This window comes from Daphnia pulicaria, chromosome 1 (assembly GCF_021234035.1).
Source record: "Daphnia pulicaria isolate SC F1-1A chromosome 1, SC_F0-13Bv2, whole genome shotgun sequence".
Classification (NCBI taxonomy): domain Eukaryota; kingdom Metazoa; phylum Arthropoda; class Branchiopoda; order Diplostraca; family Daphniidae; genus Daphnia; species Daphnia pulicaria.
The window spans coordinates 3,877,765-3,902,454 of NC_060913.1; the positions used below are offsets into that span (position 1 = coordinate 3,877,765).

The following is a 24,690-nucleotide window of genomic DNA, read 5'->3' on the forward strand; positions in this document are numbered from 1 at the left end:
TCTCTAATATGCTTTATGTTAAGGGTTTAGGTAGCCTAACTCGATCCAACAAATTCAGCAGTGAATCTACAGTTTCAAAAAATAGGTCCATTTATTTTCTTTAACATTCGTGTGAACTTCTTTAGCAACGTGCGAACTTGCTGATCTCAGCTGTTTATATCTATGCTTTTCTTTTCTTGCTTTCGTTTTACTGATTCGTTTTCATATTATCTTACTTTCCTACAACATAATGAAATAGAAAATACCATAGGTAAAATTCCTATCAGACAAGGCGTCTTCTAACACAATTTTTTAAAATTTTAGTGTCATCAATCTAGGAACTTCGAAGAGCAACCAGAGTTTGTCAGTCGCAAAGTCTAGATGACCATATTTTTGGATTTAACTATTTTACTTAAATGCGACTTTTGGCAAATAACGCAAGTGTGCTAAGATTCCTATTTGAATTTGAAAGTTTAATGGCCTTTGTTGGAGAAATACAATTCTACATCGTGAATTAACACAAGGTTATTGCGTCAAAAATGTTGAAACTGGTTGAAACTTGAAACTTGCCGGTCTCGGGCTCTTATGCAGCCCCCTATCGGTCGTGGTCTGTACTGCATATTTGGTTTGTTGCAAACCCTGGTAATTCGAAGAATGAATTAGTGACTAACGAGTAACGAGACGAGGAAAATTAAAGCAAACGAAACTATTAATTATTTATTGTAGTAATATTGCAACTATTGGCAGTCGTGTCAATATTTAGTCAGTTTTATGGAAAATGATGCAGGTTTCAAGGATTTAATCTATATCTGTTTTGATTGATATAATACTGATTGGAACTTAAATAAATAAATGAAGAAATAAATTTATGTTCTTATTGATGGTCAGTCATAAAATATGTGTGCGCATACCCACGCATGTTAAGTTTCGTTTAGACACATGCAGGCTATCTATTTTATGCATTTTTGGCGTCCAAGATTATATCGAGTACTGACGTAATGACATATATTCAAATAAGAGCAATGGAGAATTCAGAATAGGCAATGCGACGAGTGAAAAGTTGAAAAAAAACTTAAACGTCATATTTCTACCATTATTGAACGTCGAAAACGTATTAAGCTACATTCTTTTAAATGGTGCCGCCAATAGTGACGTAAGAATAAAATATTCGTTGTTTTCCGTGTGGAACATAAAACTTGGTCAAACTTTACGCCACGAATTTTTACTGAGACGGTTTTCATCTTAACAGAGATTTTCGTTCTCACCGTTCACTGAAGCGATGACAATGAAACTGAAGTGAATTTCTTATCACTCTATTGTATGATTCATGGGGTCGCATCTTTGAAAGCATTATGATGTAGCCACTTAGTAACTAATGGTGAGAATACCCCCCAAAACAATAGTTGCCTCAATAAGGTAGAGGAGCTACTTATTCGTGCGTATTCATGGTTCACTTTTTTTCTGGATTAATAACCTGGTTGCTTTGTTACAGTCGCCTATACAAGTCCTTGTCAAAACAAAACATGATAAACAGGACAGATTTCTCTTCATATCGTGAACACGAAAATCGTAGTAGTTGTGACATTTATGATTTCCACTTCAGAGAAGAACGTGAACCGCACTCACATTAGGTTTGTAACTAGCCTACTCTTATCTTTCCGCTGACCTCTATCATGTTTCAACGCATCTTGACGATCATATTTTATGGGATTTTTTTCCCGTTAATAATTTCATTTCTAATAAATGCTTTTGAAGCCAGTCCTATCATTAAAAGTCGTTAAAAGTAAAAAAAAAAAAAAAAAAATGAGCAATGCGCCAAAACAACTGAATTTCTGGATCGCTGAAATTCTTCCACAGGGGTTACAAAATAATATAATATAACTTCTAACAGCCCCCTGTTTAATCAACAAAGCATTAAGAAAATATAAATATCAATGTCATAGCTCATAAGACTTAAAAGAGTGAGGAAAGATATGTTTGAATGAAAAATCTTAATTACTGCAAAGTTATAGCAAAAAATTTAAACCTGTAATTTATATCAAAAGAAAACAAAAAAAGAAATATAGAAGTCGTCTTTGAATAGGCTAGATCAGGGCTAGATAAATGTCACAGCCTTCTATGTATAAATCTAATAACTGAAGGGAATAGGCCACACAAAAAAAGAGACGGAACTAGCGGCTTGTAGTATAGCAAATAAAAACTTCGGCCAGTAACCTTTCGGCTTCGGCCTTGCGGGTAACGGAAATGCAAATATGCTGGCATCCGACTACGAGACAGCTATCAAATCATTTCAAACCTAACGGCAAATGGTTTGGAGACTTTCACCGGTAAATGGAGGTTGGGGTGAACTAAAACACGGGATGGTGGGTGGCAGCGGTTGCGCTCACTCGTGAGGCGTCGTCAAAATTGACGTGAAAGACGGCTTTTATTAAACTGAGGGCAGGAATATATAATTAGCCTACATGATTAGACCAAGAAACATATAGGGAACGTTGAGGTACAAGACCAGACGCTTTTTTGGTTGTTTAAGTCCATCCAGACGTCCATGAAAGTCGACCAATTTGACGTTTTTTGTCAAATTTGTGAGCAGCAATGAGCAAATCCAATCCACCCAAAAATAGTTACATTTTTTTCTCTTAGACTTAGCATGACATCAGACGTGACCATTTATTCGTATAATTTTAACCAGACCCGAATGCAATATCATATTTCCACCGGGATTCCCCCGTCATACCGTTAGTAGTATTTTCTACATTGGCAACGTTGGCGGAAGCTCCCGTCAATTCGAAACATATTGCTTTTGCCAGGAACGATTCGCTTTATTCTCTGACTTACTGTATTATTCGAATGATTCCATCCTGTGGTGTTCGCTGGATGGCCAGTCTTATCATCAACTGGACCCTGAACTGAATGACCATCAAAATCTGATCGGAATCAAACTTTTTCTATGCCATCCAGATTTCCAGATCCATCCGCCTGAATTTCCTTTTCGAGCCTCGCCCCTTCCTAACCAGTCAAGCTGTCAAACTATACCATCGCTGATCATGATTTTTTTACTTTGTAAACAAACGACGCTCCTTTTTGTATGAGTTATGGGCTTAATAAAAATGCCACCATCGGCTCATCGGCGAAGAGGATGACTTTCGCGATACTCCGATTCCAGTAAGCCAAATACGCAGAATAGCGATTGATATTCCATTGATATTCCTATGGCAAACTGATTTCCCATATTCAAGTGGTGATAGGCCAACGTTTTGATTTGATTTCATAATTGGATACTGCCCATACGACGACATATTTCTCATTTTGAGATTCGTTTTCTTCGCCATGCTCGATCGGCTATGCTATGTGGTGTCCCCGTATTGTTTATTGGAAGGTTTTATTGGCTGAACTAAAAATACGAATTACGACATGTAAAAATCTTATTGTCTTTTACAAGATGTCCAGAAATTGAAAAGTGACGCGTAACAAGCGGTGTTTATAAGACGGAGAAACCGTCCTTTAACAGGACGGGGTCATAAAAGAAATGGTACGCTAATTCGATCGAGGGAAAATTTGGATAAATGTCGTGATAATTAGCTTGTTTGGTTCAAATGGAGCTGCAACAACTAAACAAAAAAAGAGATTTAGAGATTTCGAAGCTGGAAAGCTGAATGGGTGGAAAAGAGCATTGATTGTAACGACTTTTTCTTAGTTCAATTTCAAAGAAGTAAACAAAAAGTAAAGAGATTCTACAAAAATTGCGACTTACATGTGACGGGGCCCTACCATACCACGTCGCACTTTGTAAGCTCAAGTTGCAGTAATTATTCCATCAGATTTTAAGATTATCTATTAAAACTGATCATTGACGAAATCATAAAAACTCTGCCAAAAATCCAAACCAATCTATTTATAATGTACAGTAAATGATGCAACTTAGGTCGCTTCGCCACGCCCCCACAAGGACAGAGCCTTTCATTCTTTGTCCATTTAGTCTTTTACTGCAATATCTTATCAAACATCATACGGAAGTAATAGTCATTGCATCAATGAGCTTCGCCTGAAAAAGAGAAAAGAAAAAATCTTGATTTTAAGTTAATCATCCAACTCCACAGCTCTGAATACGAATTGTATGTGATTGCAGATCAACAAATTGTATTAAATCCATCCGATATTCTGTGGACGGTAACGAACCTTCCCAAGTCCAAAGAAGATGACAAAACAGATAGGGCGCGAGGGTACAACAAGAAAGGATCGTCCTTATTTCATTAAGGTTCGGTTAAGGCGTCGAAATATCTAAAATATATAAAGGAATAAGCCAACTTGTAAAAACAACGGAAAATGCAACAAATTGGAAGCACAAACGGGATTGCTGTTTTCATTCTTTTTCAAAAAGCTAAACTTTTTAAAGCAGAAAAAATAAGTTTAAATATCAATGCGTATGGGTTTAACAATTCATATTATTATTAGTCCTGTCCCATCATCATTCTTTCACAACGGGCAGAAGCTCTTCGTCTTCCAACTCATTTGCAATTTGTACAAAAGCAAACAATCTGTGGATTATTAAATATTATTTAAAGTGGAGGCAATGCCCATAAAGCACTCGTTTTATCGGCGCTTGAACTGATGAACGAAAATTCGTTGGGATGCCAGCGGCCCGATATGACCTTATCCTGATGTTGCGCTACGACTATGCTCGGTAAAGACATGGTTAAATCTCCCTAAATAAAACCAGAAAAAAAGAAGTAAGTAAAATCACACAGCCAATTAACAATTCAAACAATCAACCCACCTGTAAATCTGTCAGCACCAATTTGTTGTCATAACCGCCCGTCAAAAGATAGTAAGCGGACGGCGAAAAACGGACCGAACGGACATCAGCTGAATGAGGTTTAAAGCTCTGAATAGTCCGATTGCCTCGAATATCGTAGAGGATGCACGAGGCATCTTCGTGGCCGGAAACCATCAGACGTCCCGACGGATCAACGGCGACCGAAGCAACAGGAGAACCCTATTTCAATATGATTCATTTCTGTGACACATGAGCTGTCAAATCAGTTCAGTAATGAGTGTACCTTGTTGACAGGGGAGCTGGGCGTGGTTAGCGGCGTAATCATGTTAACACAGCCCCTGGTTCGCAAGTCCCACATGCGGACTGTTTTATCTTGAGAGCCGCTAATAAACATGGCACCGCCCCAAGTGTAAAGAGACAAGACGTGTCCTGTTAAAAGAAAGTGACACCCAGGTTAAGCGTTGTAAATCGTGTTCAATGTTTCAAAAGTTTAAGAAACGCACCAGAGTGTCCGGTTAGCGCTTGAAAAGGTGTTCCGGTAACGCAATCCGTCACGTAGATTTTACAATCTCCAGCTCCTCCGCTGACGAGCAAACTGGATTTGTTACTCATATCCTCAATAAAACAAACGTCTCTGACTGTTCCGTCGTGCATTGCCAATTCAATTTCTTGCCCTGTTTTTTTTTTTTTTTTTTTTTTTTTTTTTTTTTTTTTTAAAAAGAATGATCAGTTATTTTCCAGTAAATATAAACCAATTAAAAAAAAAAGTCGTTTAGATTTACCTTCCATATTGCAGGTATCGGCATTGAATCTCATCAATTTGACCGTTTTGTCGTTGCTCCCCGTGGCGATCAAATCACCTGCCGGGCTCCAGGCAAGACAGTAAATCGATCCTTTATGATGTTTGGTACGCTTGAAGAGAACGGTGGACTGGCACGTAGTGTGGTCATCCCTGTGACAAAAGACCCCCCAAAAAAGAAAGAAAAAAGAAAGAAAAAATGAAATGAAGCGCATTGGAGCGAATCTAAACGACGTCGAAATCATATTTTTCGGCTGGAAATAAACAACAAACAGGAGGCTATGCTGTAATGATAATGTAAAAGAGGTGGTTTCGGACGCCGACGACTGAAATAGGGTTGGAATAGTGTTAACGAAAGCGGACATGTATCAAGGCGTTGACGGAGATGAAATGCGCAGAGAACAAAAGAGGGAGACACAGATGAACGGACGGGCGAGAAGGAGAAAGAGAGTAACAGCTGTGCAGAACATGTGTCTGACGTCCTTGAACGTCAAAGGACTATGGACATACCTCAGGTCCGACAACTTTGGATAGGAGCAGATGCGTAACGTCTTTGAGTTGGAGCCTACCGCATAAAGTCGGCCGCTAGGATGAAATTCGGCACAACGTACGGCCTAAATTCAGAAAATAATGATTGGTTACAGAACCAAACCAGATCCATCAGTCGACCGGTAAGTTTCACCTGAACATCGTCCAATGACGTGACGGCTATGAAACGAGGTTTGCCCGACAAACCGCTACCGGGCATTGCGGTCGACGCAGATACTGATCCCGATCCCAGCGATCCCGAGCCTGATGTTGGGCCCGATGTTGAAGCGGCTGACCCATTCTGGTTGGCCGGTAATTGAGGCTGCAATAGGAAAGGAAAAGAAAACAAAAAAGAAATTTCCAGTTAGATTTTCTATTGACCACCATGGGTATAACAGTAGCAGGAGAAACGCATTGTCTCTCGTAGGCATCCCACAGTTGTAATAAAAATAACAACAATCTTTCCTGCTGGATAAAATAAACCCACAACTGCGGCGCTCTCAACTGTGACTTATATTCAGATTTGCTATTCGCTTAGCGGAACCCAACGGCATCTCGCCTTTGATTCCGTAAAAATACTCAACAGGTTTCTAACAACTGGAAAAAGGAGAACATTTCTACTTCAAATTCAACAAATTCAAACTTTCTCGGTTGAAAAATATAATAAAATGATGCACAATAAACAGAGGACGGTTATGAAATGAAATTTCTTCGCTTCTCAAAGGGCCTTAATTGCGATGCCGAAACGTCAGCAAATGAGATTAAAGTGTGAAAAGTTAAGTGGTACAATTGGTGGCGCTGGTCGTTTGGTGTTGCGAAGCACTGCCGGACGGTGGGCTGATGTGTTGTTCACCATGACGTCAGAGCATAATAGCTCATTGTTGTTCCAATCAACAAAAACGCACAGCCAATCAACAAACTCGAAACGAATAAATGGCAAAAACACGGCAGCATCAAACGTAGTGCTCCAATCGAGAGCTACGACGCGACTGACCACAATGGCCGGTACCCAGTCCCGCGCTATCGACACGAGGCGGCCCCGTTTCTATACATGGGAAGCGAAGGGAATTTTTCTGGTGATAACACCAGATACACACAAATGAGCCTGGGCTATGGGTGAGCGACGGCGGAAATCACTCCACCAAAAAAAACAATTTAAAATAAAGAAAAGAAAAAACCCCAGAAACATTCACGTACACAGCCATCGACAGTTGTGACGTTGAATTGCAAACTGGCGCACGCGCTTCCTTATTGACCATTTTGGGGCTCACAAGCGAAACAACTGGAATTTCTAGTTTTCTGGCATTTAAATGGTATGTTGGAAGATCGAAGCCAAAATAGAAAAGTTGCTTTTCAATCATGCAAAGGTAAAGGCAAAGATTTTTCAAAGGCCGTTCACCAACTATTCTAGGAAAACAAATAAGGGACGGGTGGGGTTAATGGCAGACACTTGTCGTCATAATACACCATATGGTGGTAAGAAATCCGGCAATAAGATTTTTTTTTTTTTTTTTTTTTTTTTTTTTTTTTTTTTTAAATCCGGAAGAGAGCGGAAATGTGTAATAACAAGCCGAATTGATAAAACGGAGAAGAACCTCAAACGACCTGAGAACCAAACGTGTTATAAAAATAAAGTCCGAAAGGCGTTAACAATTATCACGCTACATGAAAAAACATTTGGGGGGTTTCACTTTTCTCTCAAAAGACGAATAAAAGTAATTGATTTTCACGATTGTACTACGGATTACATTTTCGAAGCAGATAGATTCTAATTGAAGTTCTTAACAGATTTAACGCATTTTTTCCTTTTTCTTTTGTCTTAACAAAGTGCAGATGGCCAAACACTTTCTCGTTACGAATTCGCGTTCCACAAGTTTATTTCGAGAATGCCAAAAGTGGGTTGATCTCAATATCATAAAATATTGACGCAATGTCAACGTCGACATTTTTTAAATAAAATTGACAGAACTTTCGAAATCAGGAAAAAAATGCGAAAGAAAGAAATGTGTCGTATACGTGGCGAATATTCGAAACGCCTTTCTAGTTTCTACATTTCATTTTTTTCCTTATACACGCGCGTTTTCCCTCGATGATGACCGTACGTACACAGCCAAACAGATGGCGTGACTTTTCTTCTATCTTTCCTCCATCCACTGGATGGAATTCTCAAAAAGTGTATGATTCAGCGAAAAGTAACTAAAAGTTCACATCATGGCCATACGGTGTTGAAAAGACATTCCAACCAGCGAAACAACATAGGGCCTTGCACGAGGTGTTGAATGGCACGGTCGTTACTCGTGCCCATCGAAATGCGCTTGCCACGACGGTACCAACAGGTTGCAATGGTTGCAACAGTGTCGTATCGCTACCGGAACAAAAGCCATCACGGCGAGTAAAATGTGATCAAGTCGACAGGTATAATGAGAGAGACTGGTAACAATGTTCCGGAGGGGACTGTCTTTATGGCCCCGGATGGAGAAACAGGGCAAACCGCATTAGAAATACCCGACCGAAAAATAGGAAAGAGCAGAGGTTACATAGTCATTATCAAGAGATTGCGCTACACGAAGCAAAACGTGAAAGGTCAGGTCGGGCTACACGTCGTTGGCCTATTTTCAGAGAGAACATTTTCTTCTGTCTTTCCTAACGGTGAATACGTCGAGCCATGTTTTTGTCTCGAGACAGAGAGACAGAGAGACAGAGAGATGAGGGTCTATTAGTTACCGAGGATTGGCGTGGAGATTCAAAGGACGAAGCCGAATGGGCAGGCGAACGGCTATAACGGCCGTCGTCACTCAGATCGCTCATGGATCTCGCTTTACGCATTTGTTCTTTGCTAAATCTTCGCTGAGATTGTTGGAAATCGACTTTGTCGTAATCCACCGGCGGATCGGTAGGTGTCGCCGATTTGAAGGTACTCATGGGGCGGGGCTGCTGAGGATTTTGGTAAATCGAGTGGAGTGGAATGGCCCGGCCGTTCTCTTTGTTGACCAAAACAAATTCCGGCGTCGAACTCCGCTTTCTAGCGTTCCGAACATCTTCGACGACAATGTAGCGACCTCGTTGCGGAACGTGTATTTCTAGTCCCGGTCTAACAGCCGCCGAATGAGGCTTCGAACTCGAACTTGATCTGGGCCCACGACGAATGACTTCCCGCGTTCGCGACCGCGATCGTGATCGCATATGACCCGGCCCAATCAGATCGTCTTCAACAGTAGCGTGCACAAATTCAGAGCGTTTCGCTGGATACTTGTCATTGTGACACAGCAGCGATTCCATGGAATTCTTTCGGTCATTTTGCGCAATTTGGTTTAACACTGGATAACGCCGGGGAATGAACTGATTGCGATGCATCTCGAATGAAGAACTAATCACTTGGCTGAATCAACGATTAAACTGCCATCGCGTATGCTTAGCACAATTCAAACGCCCAACACAAAAACAACTACTCTTTTCCCTTTGGGTAAAACACCCAGAGCATCTGAACGTACGAGGCTGACTGACGCAGCCTTACACCTGCACTCGAGTACACCAACTTTTAAAAAGCCGAAAGAAAAAAAGAGGCGAAGTCTTTTCAAGACCTGAAGCAATTTGGTATGGTAGTAGTAGCAGCAGCAGCAGCAGCAGCAACAGAAGCATAAAGGAGGAAGCCAGAAGAGAGAAACAACATTCCCGCTATTTCCTTCCCTCCCTCAGTCCTCATTTTGAGCCAGTACCATTGAGGTTTCAAAAACCGAAAAAAACAAAAAACAAAAAAAAAGTTTTCTCCAGCCAATGCATTGCCCTTTGCCATCAAAAGAGAGCCGGGTGGGAGGAGTTGTTTTTCTCGAGTCGTTATTCACCTTTCCAACGGATTTCTAGTTCGGAAGAAAAGACTTGAAGTTCCTGTTTTCTATTTTTTGTTGTTGATCGCTGGCAATCATTTCGAGCAACTCTCTCTTGATCAAGCGCAAGGCCCTTTGTGTGACAAGACGAAAAGGGAAACGTTATGCCAACGAAACGGGGTTATCTTTCCTTGACAAAATAACGGATGCAACAACATTTTGCTAACCATTCGAGACGGAAGATGATGCTCACCTCATTACATATTCACGACTCTCACACAGACACGGAAGTTGTCATACACATGGCTGTACATTCCTTCCAAGCCTTTTGTACCTTATTATTAAGCGATATTATTATTCAAAGTGTGAAGGTGGAATGCAAATGACACACAGAATATAGGAAATCTAAATGAGAACGCTACAACTGCAATTTGTGTGGACCATTTGGGAGATTGGTGTTTTCTTACTCTACTTCTATTTTTAAATACCACGATCATTAGAGCTGCCCAATTTCTGGTAGAAAAAAGGAATAAAATCAGTTTATCGCAACCCTTAATTTAAAACGCTGCACGCGGGCAACAACCTTACGGTTGGCTAACATTTTGTTCAAAATAGAAGTGAAAAAAAAAGAAAAGAAACCTGTCTGAAGAATTGGTAATAATCAATAATCAATCAGCGTTTGAGACTTTGAGCCAATTTGAAATTGCGTTGAAAATAGTCATTAATCCTGTTTGACGTCTGGTTTGCGTCAAGCACCAAAACGAATTGAAAATCATAAAAGAAATAGCCCTTAGTCAGGCGACAGTGTGGCGCCACACGGGTTCGCCAAGGAGAGAAAAAACAAAACAAAACAAAGCCACAAGAATGACGGCTGGAATATCTGTCGGGCAAGCGGCATTTCCAAGGCGGGAATTGCAGTTCCTTTTTAAAACCGAAAATCCAACAAAATTTGTCTACGAAAGCTACGTTGTCATTAAAAAATCGGGACGGCCATGACCCCTTAAAAATTTCCAACAATTTTCGGCTCTCTAAAGACCAGCATCGACCTAGGACCATCTACGTTGATACAAGGACTGAATCGAGTTTGGTATTCAAGCAGATGGCAGCAAAGGCTCAAGAAAGAGAAGGCTGCTGCTCCCTCTGCTGCTGCTGCTGCTGCCACTCGATTTCGCCACATGCTTTGAGTTGTTTGCTCATTCATCCAAAAGACGGTAAACGACTGGCCTCGAGGTATTCATTCCTTTACGACGCTACAAACAAAAAGACTACAATGCTTCTCCAAAACGAGCTAAAGAAGGACTGGCTATCCGGATGAATCACCAATAGGCGCCATTCCGAACCGATCCACATGGCCGAGTCGAGTGGCTGTTGCTGTTGCTGTACAGGATTCGAAGTTTAACCAAACATAAAGAGATGCGTGGGAATATCGTTTTCTTCATTTTCGTCTTAAGATTCTAAACCAGAATGAAAAGGGGAACGCAGAAGAGAGAACAATTTCTCACTTGTACGACTTGTTTGGCCGACCACGATTTTACATGTAAGTCATCATCATCACGCTCATCTTGTATGTTTTTCCGGTAAAACAACAACAACAACAACAACAACAACAACAAAAAGATGGGCCCAAATCCGCGTTCCATATTTGAAAGAAAAAACGACCAAGAGAAATAAACGGGATGCGAATCGTATGCAAAAACACGAAATAAATGTGAAAAGCAGCGGGAATGTTACAATGATGTATACACGTACCCAAGACGTATATCCATGAGACCACCTGGGCATGGTGACTGAACGATATTGAGGAACGCACACTACGTACACCAAACGCATTCGAAAACGGCGGGACGGTTAATGACGACGGTGAAGTTTGCGTTGCTGCGCCAATCAAATTCAAATTTCGCGTCAACGTCAAAATACTTTGCATGTCCGTACGGTCGGAGAGAAGTGGCAAGACTACGGATAAGGACGAAAAAAGAAGAATCAGAGCCACTTGTTTGTAGGTCGTTAAAAGGTAAACAATGCAACATATGGTCAACCCCTTTTTAGGTGCCTTACAAGACGTACGCGGCTGTAACCTACTTCACGATCGACGGCATTTCGGTTCTATTTGAAAAGAGACCGTTTCTAACGCTAGTTGGCGTTCACCAAAAAGTTTCATTGAAAGAACCAACTCAGAGAATAGCAACATTCCGTAAAGACGCGGATCATTACGACGTACAATAAAAAGCTAATGGCAAATACTGATCGGATTTGTGATGAAGCCATTGCGATTGGCAGTTTTGCTGATCCGCGTACAACGCCCATTTGGCATAATTCCGAGTGATCCAGATATACATAACTTGACATCCCTTCAAATTGAGGACCATAACACGAAACAAAACAAAACAAAAAATAATAATAATAAAAAAAAAAAAAACAATTTCAATCAGATACACGGGGACTCGACCATTTTGGACATGCAACATTTCCTTTTTTTCTTTCTCGACTCGATTGAGAAACAAGAAATATGAGAATGTCAATACCGCCAGACATGCAAAGAAAAAGAAGGGCATATTGTGAATAAATAGTTCCAATAAAAACTGGACAGTGATTCGTGTTCGTGCGTCAATAAAACCGTGAAAAGGTGGGGATTTCGAGGACGCCTCCAGCAAAATAAAAACTTGCAAATAACATCGCTAGATGGGAGTAGTTACAAGCTAGTCTACAATAACTGTGATTCATTGGCATTACGATGAGAAGTAAAAAAAAGTAAAAAAATAAATAAAAATAAATAACATCAATCGAAAAACCACGATTTAGTAGCCTAGTCTGCAAGAAATCGTGAGAAGACGGCGATAAAGGGATCGGCCACAATGCCGTTAAAACAAACGAGATAAGGCAGCAATCATCAAACGACTCACGACAACCATAAAATCAGAGTGCCAAAAGAAACCCCGACGTAATTGCACCTTTTTTCTTTTCTCTCCTCTCTGCAATGACAAGCTGACGTGGCTCAATTATAATATTTCAACGGAAGAAAAATGAGAGAAAAAAAAACATAATAAGAGAAACCATTCATAAAAAGACATACCTCAGCGTCTACTTCTTCGTCTTCCTCGACTATGATCGAATTGTTGTAATCAGAGTCGGCATCCGCTTCGGAAGCGTCTTCAATAACCAAATCTAGGTCAAGAGAATCACGAGAGAATCTCCGGGCGTTGGGCGATTCGCGGTGCTGCGGTGGCAATTCAACCGACGAACGCCGAGCAGGGAAAGTGGGCAGACTAGACCGGCGTACGTCAACTTCAATGGGAAGCGATCCGCGTCTAACGGACGACGTCGCCGGCGACACCAACTTGGCGGGCATTGACACTCGTCGGCCTGACGTGACGTGGGTCGGCAGTGACTGCCGTCTACCGATATTCAAATTAGAACTGGATCGAGACGAAAGACAGTGCCCTTGGTGTTGCTGTTGCTCCTTTTGTTGGTGCACTTTCTGCAAATGATTTTCCTTGATTTCCTGCCGCAATTCGCTGAACATTTCATCCAACTTGCGAAGAGTGGCTTCCTCCATTTTCTCGCTGGCACTATCAAGGCAGACAATAAATGTTGGAGAAAGCTTTGGCGCTGTAACCAATCTGACACGCGTCAAGTGGGACGACTGGCTGATGACTGAGACCTGTTTTGAGCCGTATGTGGTGTTGGAGGTCTTTCCTTCCTGACTGGCGAAGCCGCAATAGGTGTGCGCCAGCTCACGCTAGCGGGAATACTTCTCAAACAACACAGCATGCACACATGCGCACACAAAAGAGGAGGAGAAATACAAAATAATAAAAAAGAAGGAACCACGCCATATTAGGCCAAAAAAGGAAACCAAGAGCAGCCCCCGACCAATGTAAAGTTTGTACCAATCTAAACTAACCCCCTCCCACTAAGAAAAGAAAATTTCCAATTCCTTCTGAACACATTTGCGTAAATATGCTATTCATTCACCAAGACGTTAATGAAAGATAGGCAGTAGTATCTCCGATTTTCAATATCTTTCTTTTCTTGACGAAGCTACAAGTCACAACACGAATTCATTAGTACGCGATTATCGGCGATTATGTATTTCCCAAAAGTAAAAAAACGCACCGATGGAAAATTGGAAACTTGATTAAAGATGAGCGAGCTAACACCCTTTTCTCCCCATTCGGAATGTGACGTGTGGCAAGGTAAGGGCGTCACCCAGAAAAATCATCATCAAACCCAACCATGAGGTTAGGTGTAAATCAAAATAGAAGCCGGGATATTCTCTAGCTTTTTTGGGTACGTGGAAGAAATATAGTGGGGCAAACAAACAAGGATATTGGCCACTCCACCCTAGGTCGATTGCCTGCAGACTATCTTGATCATGCATAGTTGAAATAAGCTCCGAGAAGAAAGCTTACAGTGCGCATCATCCAGCACTGTATATGGCTCTATTTACAACGTACAAGTATGCCAAGGGCTCTCCCTGTGTGGTTCAGCCCCCATCCATCAAGATGACAACAAGAGAGGAGAGAGATCAATTTAGACTCGGCTATTGCGTATATCTCATACACGAGCTTTTCTGCTGTCCTAACTGGGCTCTTTTTGAGCCTTTGCTCGCATCAAGGTTGGAAATGACGACGAAGAGACAAGGCGTAAAATAAAATAAAAAAGGTACCACGCCCGCAACCGCGGCAAAGTCGGGCGCCATCTCACACCAATCTCTGAAACACTCTCAAATGGATTTATTCATAAAGAATAAATTTTTGAAAACAGAAAAGAAACCTGTTGACCAATGGCCAAGTAACACACAGAGCAGCGACGGCCAAATGTAACGAAACCTGCCAGCGGAACGCGCTTGCTTGTTGATACCATCGACACACTAAATTCCATTTTAGGTAATCGACATTAAACCACAATGTAGTTGAGTATTCATTATTCAATGGCTGTTTTCAACTCGACAAGTCCAGCGACAGCATCCGGGTTACCCGAAACACTTACGGAACTTATGGGTATTCAACTAAATCATTCCGCTCATCTTTCGTGACATTCCGCCAGCATTCCTGAACCATCATTCGATTTCGCTTAGGCGAATCATGACAATTGTGTTTCGATGACGACGAACAGCCGTGATGAAAATGGTTACGCCCATCGATCAGCAGCTTTTTCTGTGAATAAATAGCGTCTTACCTTATCCTCGGCTGGCTCGTTGGTCGGATCAGACAACGCTTGGGGCGGCGGCGCTGCCAACCTGTACGCACATACAAAATGAAAGATTAGCTGTCACCTTCTCGCCAACAATTTTGATAGCAATCAAAAAGGAGCACTCCGTAAAAGGTAAAAAGCGTTTCCACCTATTCCCAATCAGGAAGAATTTCCAAACAAAAGGGAGGGGGGTCCTGTTCAACTCCACTCATTGCGTGCCAATGGGCATAAAACACTGAGTCTACGCCGTCGACTCGTGGAAACCGTGGACGCTATTTAAAGCAGCTGCCCTTAATATTATACCGCATATGTATGCACCGGGTACTTACTTATTGGCGGACGCACTCGGAGAATGTTTTAACCGCTGGAATTCACGCAGTAAATCTCCACTAGCTGGTTCAGCCCGCGGGGGTTTCTCCGGAATGTCGGATGCGATTACTCTATCATAAAAGAAAATAATGCATGACCATCCATCGTAAGCTGACGATATTCTCAAATAAATCTTATAATCTTCTTCACTGTTGCACGGAGCAACATTAAAAAAATTCTTGTTAAAATCACATAATATTAACAACATACAAACCTTTTATTATCTTCCGTTTCATTAAAAGGGCTGTGTTCCTTAGCAAGTTCATTCACCGTACTAACAGAAGGCGGTTGGACAGTCTTCGATCCTTTCTCGTCACTTTCAAAGAGTCGATCCACCTTTAATAAAATAGAATGATTTAATACAACGAGATATTCAAAAATTGTAATAGAAAAAAAAAGTCTCAAACCGATGTCGTCATGGATTTTTTCCCAGTCAGATGAAAGCTGGCTAGGCTAGAGCGCCACATTGTCCCGCTGCCAAACGGTAGACCATCCAGGGAAGGGTTCAGAGAGCGAGACATGAGATCAACAGAGCGGGGTCTTCCAAAAGGCATGGCTGAGTAGGGGAAAAGTTTGGGCTTGATGGGTGTAACCAGCATGTGCTCGGTCCATGACGTTTCCAGCGATGGCTTATCCAATCTCTCCACGTCAACATCCAACGTTCGCTGCTCGAAGGGATGAGCAAAAGTTTGCGCTGGAATGCTCTGGAGCCAGGACAATAGACTCAAATCCGAATCGTGGAATTTTTTGCTAGAACTCAGAAGCGAGCCAAATCGCAATTGAGGAGGAGACCGCTCCTTGACGCTACCCGATAAGGCTCGACGCTGACAGAATTCCACACACGATTCGTATAAAAGACCTAAATAGATGCAACAATTTTGCGTTAGCATATATCTTTCACCTACAATTGTCAGGAGGATATGGTCATAAAACACTCTCGTCTTTATTTTATCGCTACTTAATGACAATTCAGACGATATACGACAAAAGTCCTATCTTTATAGCAATTTCAAGCAAACAGGACAATCAGTATTTAAAATTGGGCGGGTTGTTTTACAGTTAAATTTCAAAGAACAAAATTAAGGAATGAATCTGGCCCTATTTTTAGGCCAAGTATTTCAATATTTTCTCTACTTTAAAAATTTGTCTTTCCCTTGGACAATATCCAAACTTATCCAATTTTCACAAGGTACTCAATCAGAATGGTGTGCTGATAATTGGGTACCGTAGAATTTGGGCTAAATCACATTGATATTTCAACATAAATGGTAAATCTAACATATTATACGATAGATTATACTTTCATCTACTTATAAAAGACCAACATCAAAATAAATTTCTGTTGCACGTGTGTAAAGAATAAATGCCTTTAACACCTGAGAATGAATAGCATATTAATCGTATTTTCTGACCTTTGATAAGTAGATGGATTAGTCGATCGTTTGTGGCTTCCTGCAAGGCATGTCGGTCCTTGGCTGGTTTCTCGTAAGGCAAAAATTTCTCCACCAACGGGTAGATGTCCTGGAAGCAACGAACCCGAGCACTGGAAGGGTTCCAGTCGTGATAGTCAGCGTGATCGATCAATTTCGGCAAGGTCAACAGGAGACAGAGATGGTTGTAAACTTCTCTGGACGGGCACAATTTCTCCAAGTCGCTGAGGACTTTGACCACTTCTTCGACAGCGGCATCGACATTGGCGATTAACCCCGCTTCAGACTTGATGCAGAGAAGCTCGATATATTTTTGACGGAGAATGAGGTAGTGAAAAGTATGTGCGTCGAAGGTGGCAATGGCTTCCAACGGTTGAATAAATTCTGTAACATCATCCCATTGGCCGTCCAAGATGAGTTGGCGCAGAAACAGAACATCATCCGAATAGATGCCATTAATCACTCCCGTCTCTCGTTCCAGGCTCAACTGGAATTTTTTTTTAAAGAAAAAGCTACACATTCTGTTGACATAAAAACGATGATATTTTTACACACCTGGCTGATGTGGAATTGACGACTGCAGATGAATTCCAAGACAAGTCGAACCACATCGTCTTCTCGTAAATGCAGTCGTGGGACACTGCTTCCCACCGACATTATGTCCGACGAAGCTTTCCTATTTTAATACTTTTATTTTCCTGTCCAGACAAAAAGGAAGTTAAACACTGTTACAGTTAGGCCAAGCAAAAGGACGTAAAGACATTTTCGGTCAAGAAAATGATACCGGAGCGAAACCCGACAGCAGTTTCTCATCGTTCTCTGTACTGCCCAACTCAAGTAGCCCCCGGCTAAAAAAATTTCATCTGCTGTTCTTGTACGCTCAAGCCCCAAAGTGAAATGCAACAGATAAGTTAACGTAACACTCTCAGTTTCTTTCCCCACGGTTGCGTCGGAAAATTTCAAAGTTTTAGTTTAGCTCCCTGAGTTCCATTGAACTAACCCGTTTCACAATACACGAATATTAAGTACAGAATAATCTAAAAGCCCTAATTTCTGCGTTGACTATCGCTTCACTTAATTTCCACTTTCACATTACTCTTTCTCGAATTGTTCACCCCTTCTTCCCACGTTTACAAATAATGGCGATTCCATTGAATCATGTATTTATTTTGATTTTTTTAAATTGGTGATGTCAAAACAAACGAAATGTAGCAAGAAAGTAGAATCTTTGGCTACTCACTAAATAAACTGCTTTATGATGGCACAAACACCTTCTTTTTGCAATTTCCAAATATAGATTTGTTTAGATGAAAGCCACAATATCGGCCATGACAGACGAGACTGGACTGAGTGAAACTGCACTGTTCTCGCAGACACAAACAACTGCTGGGCTTGCCCTTGCCGGTTGACCAATGGATTGAGAGAGAATTTATCTAAAAAAAAATATACTGTCTAAGCCACGAAAGAACATTTTTAACAAAAATCTTGACAACAAAATATTTAACTACTTTGTTGCTACTCTTTTCTGTTATCAATTTTTTCATTTTTGAGCCAATAAAGCCGAATATAATAATATATACATTTATCAATTGTATATTTTTTATCGTGCAACGTAGCTGTATGCAGAAATAATTTCAAGGGAAGATAATAATAAAAAAACAAAACAAAAAAATAAATAAGAAAAAAAAAGTTATGAGTATATTTCTTTGCCGGTCTTGTGAACGGAAGAAATGTCTACCCTTAATATCAATTTAGGAGTTTTAGGTCATGTTGACAGTGGGAAGACTACTTTGGTGAAAGCTTTGAGTTCGATTGCAAGCACAGCATGTTTCGATAAAAATCCTCAATCAAAAGAAAGAGGAATCACACTTGATTTAGGTTTCAGTTCGTTTTCTGTTGATTTACCTGATCATGTCAAATGTGATATTTCATCACTCTACACCAAACTTCAATTTACCCTTGGTAATTTAACTCTTGTAAATTTGTGTATAATACAATATTTATTTTATAATGGTTATAGTTGACTGCCCAGGACATGCATCTCTCATCAAAACAATTATAGGAGGTTTGTTTTGCTTCTTTGTTTTAAATTTTACTTCTAAAGGAGTATATCATAACAAATTGCAATCTTTATTCTTACTTAGGTGCCCAAATTATCGATTTGATGTTATTAGTAATTGATATTACAAAGGTATCTTATTTATCAACCATTCTTAAATTGTAAGATAATGAATTCTCAATTTCCCAAAGGGAATGCAAACACAAACAGCTGAGTGCCTTGTTATAGGAGAAATCACATGTAATCAAATGATAGTTGTTCTGAACAAAATTGATTTGATTCCCAATGAAAAACGCCAGCTAACAATAGAAAAGGTATTATCAGTTTTTAATGAATTGTGTTTGATAGCTTTCTAAATCTTAATCATATTATTAGATGACTAAAAAAATTCAACTGACTCTAAAGAATACTAAATTCCATAGTTGTACCATTGTTGCTGTTTCAGCGTGTTCCGATACTTCAGAATTGGCATCTAATGGGATATCTAATCTCATTGAAATTCTTAAACAGTTGGTGTTCATTCCAAAACGTGATACATCTGGTAGTTTCTTATTTTCAGTTGACCATTGCTTTCCTATAAAAGGGCAAGGAACTGTGATGACTGGAACAGTTCTTCAAGGAAAAATATCGATCAATGATGTGAGAATTTCACTGTGATATCCAGCGTTTCCAGATTAGAAAATAATACCACATTTTATTTTATGATTTCCAGGCTATCGAAATACCAATGCTAAAGTTAACGCGGAAAGTCAAATCTATGCAAATGTTTCATCAAGGTGTAGAAAGCGCATTTCAAGGCGATCGATTGGGCATATGTGTTACACAGTTTGATCCCAAACTATTGGAAAGAGGAATGGCATGCTCACCTGGATCCTTGCCGATGGCTTACGGGTTGATAGTGAATGTGGATAAAGTTGTTTACTACAAACAAACCATTAAAAACAAGACAAAGTATCATATTACTTTGGGGCACGAGACTGTAATGGCTCGAATACATTTATTCCAATCGGCCGTTCCAGAGCTGAATTTTGACATCGATTACAAATATTGTGATGAAATTGCAGAGAAAACGTAACTAAGCACTGTTTAAATTAAATTTGTTTTTTATTCTTTTTTTTTAATGACCCATTTTTTTTAATGATCCATTTTTTTAGAGGGGATTTTTTCTTTGCTGTTTTAGAATTTGACCATCCGGTCCCTGTGGTTCCCAGAGGCTTGATAATAGGTTCTAAGTTTGACACTGATATCCACAGTAATACATGTCGCATTGCCTTTAAAGGAAATGTTCTTTTCGTGTTTGGGGACGAAAATTACAGAGGAGATCTTGTACGGTTGAAAGTTTATAAAACAAAAGTCAGAGTAAGTACATTCGTTTACACTTCAAGTAATCTCCAATCAAATAAAACCATATCTATGAACAGGAAGGTGTCGTTGAACGGATGACTTCGTCGTGCGAAGTTATTGGAAAGAACTTAGTTAAAAAAGAAACTAATGTTCAGCCGTTCATTAACCTAAAGGTTACTTTGTCAACTGGGGAAATAGGAATAATTGAAGGATCATTTGGTCAGAGTGGCAAAATCAAAATTCGTTTCATGGGTAATAATTTTCATATTTTGAACTTGAATTGTAATAAAATATCCCGATTGTTTTCTCTTAAGATGGTTTAAAAGACAACACACAACTACTTTTAGCTGCCCTCAACAAGAAAAAGAAACCGCAGGAATCGTCGGCATCTGATGAAAAAAATGTGCAAGTAAAAATATTTCTTTCGTTTAAACGATATATATACGATCCTCACAAAAAGATGATTCAGACATAAACAGTAAAATCGTGCAAATGGAAAAATACAAAATTGAAATTTACAAGTGGAATGCAGAATGAATTGCTCGCAGCCTTTTTTTTTCTTGATGCACTCTACTATATAACACACGTGTCCACGTGGCCTTTAGGAAAAAAGTGGTACTCTTTAAAATATAGCCTCAAATAAATAGAATTTTGAAAGACAGCAAATTTGGACACATGCAAAAGCTTAAAATAAAATACTTCTAGATAGTGACAAAAGATAAAGTTATAGAAAAAAAACCCGTTACAAAACATAAAATAGTATAATCACGATAACCATCAGCCCAGTTAAAATTCCTATAGCAATCCATTGGCGGCGATCTAAAAGAATATTTTGAAAATGAATTTATATAAAGCATACGAAAACATAAGAACAATCAAAATAATATTGTTGTGATTACCGTTAGACATACGTAGAACCTTTGCCATTTTTTTTAAAGTGGAGTCCATTTTTGTTTCTGTGTTTTCCATTTCGTGTCCCATATCATCAAGTATTCTAAAATTTTAAAAGTAAGGAATATAAAGATTCAGGAAGAAAGGTAATAAACTAAATCCACATTAGTTTACTGGAATAGTCTTAACTCACAGTGCTTGTTCATCAAGTTCGCTACCGATCCGTCGCGACATACTTTTCAAAGTACCAACAGATCCTGATATTAGAACTAGCTGTTCATCCTGTTGTTTTACTAATGAGGCCTGCTGCTGCAATACACTTTTCATTTGTCTATCATCATCTCCATCTTCTTGATCACCCTTTAATATATGTAAAACAGCATAATCAATTTTATTGTATCTTAAAGGTAGGCAGTAAAATCGCGGTAAAGGATTGGTACTTGAATTGGGATCCGAACATAGCCTGCAGATGAATTCTTGGGGGCATGTCGAATAGGACTCGAATTTTCAAGCAGTGGCTTTATTGCGAAGTAAACAAATGTAAAAAAAAACGAAGTTTAACGCAACTTTTAACTTCATGCATTGCAACTTCATGCATGGTAACGAGAAAAATTACCTTTTTCGCAGATTGATCAAAGTCTTGGCCTCTCATGATTTGTAGCTTTTCTTTTATATTCCCGATTTCGTCTCTGGTTTGCTGGACAAAAAATCTTCGTTGGACAACTTCGGCACTATTAAGTCGGAATCGGCTAGGATTTTTTTCCACAATTGCTGCAATAAACATGTTCACACAAGAAATTTATATTTTGTACCTAAACTGCTAAATGATACAGCTATTATAAGCAGAAACAAGTGTAAATGAACAATAACTATACTGCCACAATTAAAGACATGGAAGGGCTTCTTAGTATGTATCTCTAGTTAACTTATTATTAAAATTAATTAATGCAAAGATATCTAGTATTACTTTTGTGTAAATAGGGAATATATAAAATAGACATATTTACCAATGGTGTCTTCCAGGTCTTCTAGATCCCACTCTATGCTCCTGATTGAATTTCTTAATTCTGCTGTTGTTTTCTGAACTTCGTCTTTAGAAAATACAATTCCCTCTTTTCGAAGATGCTGCCAATGTTGATACAGCCCCCTTGTGCGATTCAAAGCTTTCGTAACTTCACTTTAGTGGGTAAATAAAAGTTTTCTGAAGGTTAATAAATTTGTCTGCAAAAAAAATGATCTTTCGTGCATAAAATAGTGATTAGAAATCTTACTCCTTTACAACAAAAAATGGATCTTCGAGAGACATGACACAATTAACATCTCACGATAAGCTGACTGTTAAAATAAACTATTACTATTCGCTATTTATACTGTTTATACGTCCAGTTATTGATCCGTCTGGCAGCCTTCAGTCCTTCACCTTCGATCTGTCACTTCTGACTTCTCACTTGTGTCTTGCTCAGTGCTGCCACTTTCGGAGGTTGGATCCGATGGAACCCTAGAACGTTGCCAGTTTAGAGAAGTTAGGCTCGTTGCATGAAATTTAGATTTGTTTGAAACATACATCAGAGCAGAGCTATAGATCCCTGGTCAGTTCATGGCTGTGTTGGCTTCCCTATCCCGGTTTCAGGGTAAACGTATCCCTGATTTTCAGACATTTTAGGGCGGAGCTTGTCAGAAGTTGTGAAGTGGAAGAATGAATCAGCGCCATCTAGTGATAAGACGTTGAATACTTTCGGCGGCCATTTTTGTGTAATATGTGAATACGGCGGCCATCATCGTGTATTACGTGAATGAAGCCTAACCATAATTTCTGTAAAAATGGTTGGCAGGTGTGCTGTTCCTGGTTGTAAAACAACATATTACAAAGGAAATCAAAAAGAAAATGATGTTACTTTGTTTGCAGTTCCTAAAACTTCATTATCAAAATGGCAAGAACTAATTCCATGTAGCAATTTGACGAGCACCTCACGTATTTGCTCCCGTCATTTTGACGAAAGTGACTTTAAATCAGGGATTGAAATTTTGAACGTGTTCCATCCTTTCAAACGTAGGAATCTTAATGCTGGAGCAATTCCCAAACATTTTCTCATAAATGGTATGTATTTCCTTTCCTGTAAAATCTTTAATGTCACACAGAAACTAAACCATTTTCATTTTAGATACAATCTAGCCGACAAGCAATGCAAAATGTTGATGGTTTTAAATGGAGAAATAACCTTAATGGTATTTTTACATATGTTTATTTTGTTTAACATCAAATAACGCTATTCTTAAATATATATTGCAGTGGAAGCAAATGCTAGCAATGCATCAGTAAGGAAACGACCAAAAGTAGACAAACCACCTACTACGTCAAAGAGAAAAAAAGTTGACAGTACAGGTATTGATAATAGTTCTCTTTACATTTTATTTTGAAGAGCAATTGCTTTAATTTTAATCTTATAGCACCCTCCATGGAAGTTACCTCTACTATTCAAGAAACAATCGACATTCACCAGGCTGCTGAAGAAGGAATTGTTGATCCACTTCCTGATTCAATCAAAGAAAATCTTGCTGTTGTCATTGAAGATACGACAGTTGCATCGCCTTCTATGGAAGCTACCTCTACTATTCAAGAATCAATGGACATTCCCCAGGCTGCTGAAGAAGCTATTTTTGATCCACTTCCTGATGTAATGAACAAAAACGTTGCTGTTGTCATTGAAGATTCGACAGTTACATCACCTTCTATGGAAGCAAGCTCTACTAATTTCAAGTCTAATTTTGTGACATTTCAGTCACTAGTAACTTTATCAATGATACCAAAGAATTGGATATGGTCTTTTGATCAAATCAAACAAATGATTTATTGCATTTCGATGGATCAACTACCAAATGGAAATTATAATGTGAAAAGTGTACATTTTCAAAACAAACAAGAAGTAATGTATTATGTCAACAGAAAGAACATTCCATCAAGCACTACTGCTTTGTCAAACCATTTCACAACAGTTGAAAATATAACGCAATTGATAAAGGATTTCAACGATCGAAAAATTTGTTCATGCATTCCTCATTAAAGGTTCATAAATATTAACCTTTAATCTCGTCTTTCTGGTATATTGGACTCAGCTGGCGTGTTAAGATCGAAATATTGCAGAAAGAGAATAAAATTCAAAGTAACTAAGAATAAAACGTACCATGTATTTACACCACATATTTTTTTTACACAACCAAACAATAAAATGTAAAAATGTGAGGACATTTAAAAAGATAGGACACTTAGAAGTTAGATAAAACTTAGAGGTTTGACAGTTGGATACTTCTCCTTTTTATTATTGTTTACTTCTTGTAGAAAAGTAAGCTGTGATTGGCCAATGAGTTTTTCATAGACCCTTCCTGATTGGCTGGCTTCACGTAGTAGCTGACACACTCACTAGAGGCGCTCATTCATTCTTCCAAATCGGCTTACGTTTACCCTGAAACCGGGATAGGGAAGCCAACACAGCCATGAACTG

General features: G+C 39.4%; 4 protein-coding genes across 6 annotated transcripts; 2 read left to right on the plus strand and 2 right to left on the minus strand.

Moving 5' to 3' along the window:
- Positions 1-4,099: 4,099 nt before the first annotated feature.
- Positions 4,100-18,286, minus strand: LOC124312860 (WD repeat-containing protein 47-like). Its single transcript, XM_046777382.1, has 14 exons — positions 18,137-18,286; positions 17,452-17,594; positions 16,879-17,383; positions 15,874-16,325; positions 15,681-15,802; positions 15,427-15,537; positions 15,083-15,143; positions 6,235-6,402; positions 6,063-6,166; positions 5,536-5,705; positions 5,257-5,427; positions 5,037-5,182; positions 4,754-4,972; positions 4,100-4,682 (listed from the first exon to the last, which is right to left on the minus strand). Exons 2-14 carry the CDS (start codon positions 17,551-17,553, stop codon positions 4,536-4,538), a joined length of 2,478 nt encoding a protein of 825 aa, XP_046633338.1. The 5' UTR covers positions 17,554-17,594; positions 18,137-18,286; the 3' UTR covers positions 4,100-4,535.
- A 229-nt stretch (positions 18,287-18,515) lies between these two features.
- LOC124312864 (selenocysteine-specific elongation factor-like) lies at positions 18,516-20,897 on the plus strand. The gene is made up of 9 exons (XM_046777396.1): positions 18,516-18,858; positions 18,917-18,961; positions 19,041-19,087; positions 19,147-19,269; positions 19,331-19,594; positions 19,668-20,026; positions 20,110-20,314; positions 20,377-20,551; positions 20,614-20,897. The coding sequence occupies exons 1-9, from the start codon at positions 18,627-18,629 to the stop codon at positions 20,772-20,774; spliced, it is 1,611 nt and encodes a 536-aa protein (XP_046633352.1). The 5' UTR covers positions 18,516-18,626; the 3' UTR covers positions 20,775-20,897.
- LOC124312871 (syntaxin-6-like) lies at positions 20,718-22,659 on the minus strand. Its single transcript, XM_046777408.1, has 7 exons — positions 22,462-22,659; positions 22,198-22,367; positions 21,807-21,961; positions 21,631-21,708; positions 21,384-21,550; positions 21,199-21,293; positions 20,718-21,118 (listed from the first exon to the last, which is right to left on the minus strand). The coding sequence occupies exons 1-7, from the start codon at positions 22,494-22,496 to the stop codon at positions 21,042-21,044; spliced, it is 777 nt and encodes a 258-aa protein (XP_046633364.1). The 5' UTR covers positions 22,497-22,659; the 3' UTR covers positions 20,718-21,041.
- A 188-nt stretch (positions 22,660-22,847) lies between these two features.
- LOC124320834 lies at positions 22,848-24,447 on the plus strand. 3 transcript variants are annotated; one of them, XM_046783736.1, is made up of 5 exons: positions 22,848-23,288; positions 23,353-23,416; positions 23,481-23,573; positions 23,639-23,704; positions 23,843-24,447. In XM_046783736.1, exons 1-5 carry the CDS (start codon positions 23,286-23,288, stop codon positions 24,250-24,252), a joined length of 636 nt encoding a protein of 211 aa, XP_046639692.1. In that variant the 5' UTR covers positions 22,848-23,285; the 3' UTR covers positions 24,253-24,447. The 3 variants fall into 3 exon arrangements, with proteins under 3 accessions (XP_046639692.1, XP_046639691.1, XP_046639689.1); XM_046783735.1 differs by having other exon boundaries at positions 23,639-23,691; positions 23,830-24,444; XM_046783733.1 differs by having other exon boundaries at positions 23,639-24,439.
- The last annotated feature ends 243 nt before the right edge of the window (positions 24,448-24,690 follow it).

What these genes read in the sequence shown, in the direction of transcription:
- LOC124312860 (XM_046777382.1), bottom strand. Translation starts at nt 17,553, where the DNA reads ATGTCGGTGGGAAGCAGTGTCCCACGACTGCATTTACGAGAAGACGAT. An exon ending in GAAACGGAAGATAATAAAAG is followed by an intron (nt 15,538 to 15,680) that starts GTTTGTATGTTG and finishes CTTTTATGATAG; the next exon opens with AGTAATCGCATCCGACATTC. An exon ending in CCGAGTGCGTCCGCCAATAA is followed by an intron (nt 15,144 to 15,426) that starts GTAAGTACCCGG and finishes ATGTGCGTACAG; the next exon opens with GTTGGCAGCGCCGCCGCCCC.
- LOC124312864 (XM_046777396.1), top strand. Translation starts at nt 18,627, where the DNA reads ATGTCTACCCTTAATATCAATTTAGGAGTTTTAGGTCATGTTGACAGT. An exon ending in CAAACTTCAATTTACCCTTG is followed by an intron (nt 18,859 to 18,916) that starts GTAATTTAACTC and finishes TAATGGTTATAG; the next exon opens with TTGACTGCCCAGGACATGCA. An exon ending in GATGAAATTGCAGAGAAAAC is followed by an intron (nt 20,027 to 20,109) that starts GTAACTAAGCAC and finishes CCATTTTTTTAG; the next exon opens with AGGGGATTTTTTCTTTGCTG.
- LOC124312871 (XM_046777408.1), bottom strand. Translation starts at nt 22,496, where the DNA reads ATGTCTCTCGAAGATCCATTTTTTGTTGTAAAGGA. An exon ending in GAACTTGATGAACAAGCACT is followed by an intron (nt 21,294 to 21,383) that starts GTGAGTTAAGAC and finishes TTAAAATTTTAG; the next exon opens with AATACTTGATGATATGGGAC. An exon ending in GGTTCTACGTATGTCTAACG is followed by an intron (nt 21,119 to 21,198) that starts GTAATCACAACA and finishes ATATTCTTTTAG; the next exon opens with ATCGCCGCCAATGGATTGCT.
- LOC124320834 (XM_046783733.1), top strand. An exon ending in ATGGAGAAATAACCTTAATG is followed by an intron (nt 23,417 to 23,480) that starts GTATTTTTACAT and finishes TATATATTGCAG; the next exon opens with TGGAAGCAAATGCTAGCAAT. An exon ending in AAAAAAAGTTGACAGTACAG is followed by an intron (nt 23,574 to 23,638) that starts GTATTGATAATA and finishes TTAATCTTATAG; the next exon opens with CACCCTCCATGGAAGTTACC.